The sequence below is a fragment of the Nicotiana tabacum genome, unplaced genomic scaffold (assembly GCF_000715075.1).
Source record: "Nicotiana tabacum cultivar K326 unplaced genomic scaffold, ASM71507v2 Un00001, whole genome shotgun sequence".
NCBI lineage: Eukaryota > Viridiplantae > Streptophyta > Magnoliopsida > Solanales > Solanaceae > Nicotiana > Nicotiana tabacum.
The window spans coordinates 1,860,051-1,863,434 of record NW_027438239.1 but is presented as its reverse complement, the minus strand read 5'-3'; the positions used below and the strand labels follow the sequence as shown (position 1 = coordinate 1,863,434).

General features: G+C 38.8%; 1 protein-coding gene across 1 annotated transcript; it reads left to right on the top strand.

Annotated features, from left to right (window-relative positions):
- Window positions 1–292: 292 nt before the first annotated feature.
- On the top strand, window positions 293–1,536 carry LOC142178801 (uncharacterized). Its single transcript, XM_075248521.1, has 2 exons — window positions 293–1,313; window positions 1,400–1,536. Exons 1-2 carry the CDS (start codon window positions 293–295, stop codon window positions 1,534–1,536), a joined length of 1,158 nt encoding a protein of 385 aa, XP_075104622.1.
- The last annotated feature ends 1,848 nt before the right edge of the window (window positions 1,537–3,384 follow it).

Below are 3,384 nucleotides of genomic sequence, written 5' to 3'. Positions count from 1 at the left end.
CACAAAGATCTTTAACACCAACAAATTATCACTAAGAAACCAACACAACATGGGAGGGAGTCATTTTTTCAGAGACAAGTCGATTGACCCCTCAATACCAGACCAAAGCTCCCTCCAATCCTAGACCTTCCCATGATTAGTATAATATCATGGAACATCAGAGGTATAGGGTCCAAAGGATCTCTTGAAAGTCTCCAAACTTTAAAACTTCAATATCAACTCCCTCTCATCTACCTTCAAGAACCTACGGTGGATAGTGGCAAGATAGCAAAATTCAAAAGAAAACTAGTAAATGGAAAAAGCCTATTTTAATTGCTCTAACAAGGTTTGGATCTTCTGGACCAATGACATCAACATTACTATCTTACAAGACAAAGAACAGCATGTTCATATTAAAGCTGAGCACAACAATTGCCCCTCCTTCCTTTTAATGATTGTTTATGCTAAATGCACAGAAGAATTGAGAAGGGAGCTATGGTCAGACTCAAAGAACTTAGCCTCTACAATTAAAGAACCATGGGGAGTCATAGGTGATTTCAATGTGATTACTAACAGAGAGGAGAAATTGGGAGGCAGACCTCATAGACTAGAGAAAAGCCTAGAGTTCATAGAATGTCTCAATGAATATGGCCTTCAAGATGCAGGTTTTGCTGGTGCTAAAGTGACTTGCTGTGATAACAGGGATCCACCCCTCACCATATGGAAGAGACTTGACAAATTAGTTTACAATTTGGATTGGTTTGATAATCTCAACAACACTCCTGTAACTCACATATCTAGATCTTGCTCAGATCATGTGCCTCTTCTGGTTAAGCTTCACCATGAATATACCCAAGGAACCAGATACTTCAAGTTCCTCAACTTGTGGACTGAACACCCTGAGTTTAAGCAGACAGTGCAGAACAGTTGGAATATCTTCATCCATGGTAACCCCCTATACATTCTACATCAGAAGATCAAGAACACTACTAAAGCCCTTAGTACATGGTCCAGGGCTACCTTTGGAGATATCTATGAAGAACCTAAAAGACTGAAAAATTTCATTAGGGACCTAGAAGAAATCTGTATGACTAATAACACCCTAGAGAATAGAAGTGAATTGTCTAAGAGTAAAGTTGAGTTTATAAGATACCTAAAAATTCATGACTCTATTTTGAGCCAAAAAGCAAGAATTAATTGGTTCAATAAGGGCGATGCCAATACTGCTTACTTCTATGCGACTATCAAAAAGAAAAGGAGAAAACTTACAATTAGAAGGATCCAAGATGGTGAGGGTAATTGGCTTGAAGATTGTGAGTCTATTGTTGAGGGAGGTGTGAACTTTTACAAAAACCTTTTTTTAGAAGGCCCACCAACACAGATTTTAGGGAACTAGACTGCAATGAAAGATGTATTATAGATGAAGACAACATTAGAATCAGTGCCATCCCTACTCTCCAGGAGGTCACTAAGATTGTTTTTCCATTGATGCCAATAGCTCCCCAGGACCTGATGGCCTTAGTGGGATGTTCTACCGCAAATGTTGGGGCATTATAGCTGAGGATGTGCATAATATTGTAAAAGTTGTATTTAGTGGCTCAACACTTACATAATTCTACACTCACACATGTATTGTCATGATTCCTAAAGTGGATCACCCCCAAAGTTTCACTAACCTCATACCTATTAGCCTTTGTAATGTGTCTTCCAAAATCATTTCTAAAATCCTCAACGCCAGGCTCTCCAGCATTCTTCCCAGAATCATATCCAAAAATCAATCAAGCTTCATTAAAAGGGAGATCAATCTCAGAAAACATCCTCCTAGCACAAGATAACATTAGCGCTATCAACAAACCAAATAGAGGAGGCAATGTTGTCCTAAAACTTGATATGACCAAAGCATATGATAGAGTCTCATGGATTTTCCTCAGGAAAGTTATTAAGAAGATGGGGTTCAGTGATCAGTGGATAGAGATTATCCACAGATACATCTCCAATAATTGGTACACTGTGTTGGTTAATGGAAGAAAAAATGGCTTCTTTAAATCTGAGAGGGGCTTAAGAAAGGGAGATCATCTCTCCCCTTCTCTCTTTATTTTAAGTGCAGAAATTCTTTCATAAATGATGAACAATCTACATAATAGAGTGAGCTACAAAAGTTTTTATATGAATGCTAACTGTCCTAAAGATAACCATCTTTCTTTTGCAGATGATACTATTCTGTTATGTAATGGAAACAAGAGGTCCATGAGATTGGTATTGAGCACCTTAAAGGACTATGAGAAGATCTCTGGGCAACTCATCAATAAGAACAAGAGCTGTTTTGCAATGAGCAATAAGACCAGCCTGGCCACTATCAACAGAATGAAGGCCATCACTGGCATAAAATATCAAAAGTTTCCAATCAAATACTTGGGATGTCCTCTCACTACATGGAGAAAGAAGATTGAATTTTATTTAGATATTGTGAACAAAGTCATTGGAAGAATCAGAGATTGGCATACCAAACTCCTCTCAACTGGAGAAAGAGCAATTCTCATCATACATGTCCTCCTGGCTCTCCCTATTCACCTCTTGGCTGCAGTTAATCCACCAAAAGGAACTATAGAGCTCATTGAAAAATTTGTAGACAGATTCTTCTGGTCTGGGCAAGATAGTAGAGGAAAATATCACTGGGCTACATGAAAAAATTTGTGCTATCCTTATGATGAATGAGGTGCTAATTTTAGGAGACTCAGTGATACCTGTAAGGCCTTTAGAGCTAAGCAGTGGTGGAATCTGAGAACATCAAACTCTCTATGGGGATCTTTCATGATTGCTAAGTACTGTGGGTCGAATCAACCTATTACCATTAACTGGAACAAAGGGAACTCGCAAAATTGGAAAGCCATATGTGACATCAAAGAAGAAATGGAACTCAATATTGCCTGGAACATTTGAAGAGGAGATGTCTCCTTCTGGTTTGACAACCGGTGCTCATTAGGTCCTCTATACAAGATTACTACCTATGAGGTCCCAATGCCAAACATCAAACTGAATGAAATTCTTCAGAACAACACCTGGAATTGGAGCATGCTCACCATTCAACCAAATGAAGACACCAAATCTCATCTATAATCCTTAGGCAGTGAATTGGATAGCAATTGCTATGATAAAGCCAACTGGAGCCTTTCCAAATCAGGAAAATTTACCATAAGCTCCACCTGGAACGCTATTAGGCAAAGAAAAGACCACAATCCTCTCTATAAGAACTTATGGACTAAGGACATTCCTTTCAAGATGTCTTTCCTCCTTTGGAGAGCCGTAGGTAACAAAATCTGCACTAACAAGAGTATGGCCAGGCTTGGAATTGCACTAACTCCCCAATGCTACTGCTGTAACTCTATCAATAGTCGAACTGATATG

Coding starts and splice junctions, on each gene's coding strand:
- LOC142178801 (XM_075248521.1), top strand. CDS start 293: ATGGAAAAAGCCTATTTTAATTGCTCTAACAAGGTTTGGATCTTCTGG. Junction 1,314..1,399: donor TGAGTCTATTGTTGAGGGAG/GTGTGAACTTTT, acceptor GATGTATTATAG/ATGAAGACAACATTAGAATC.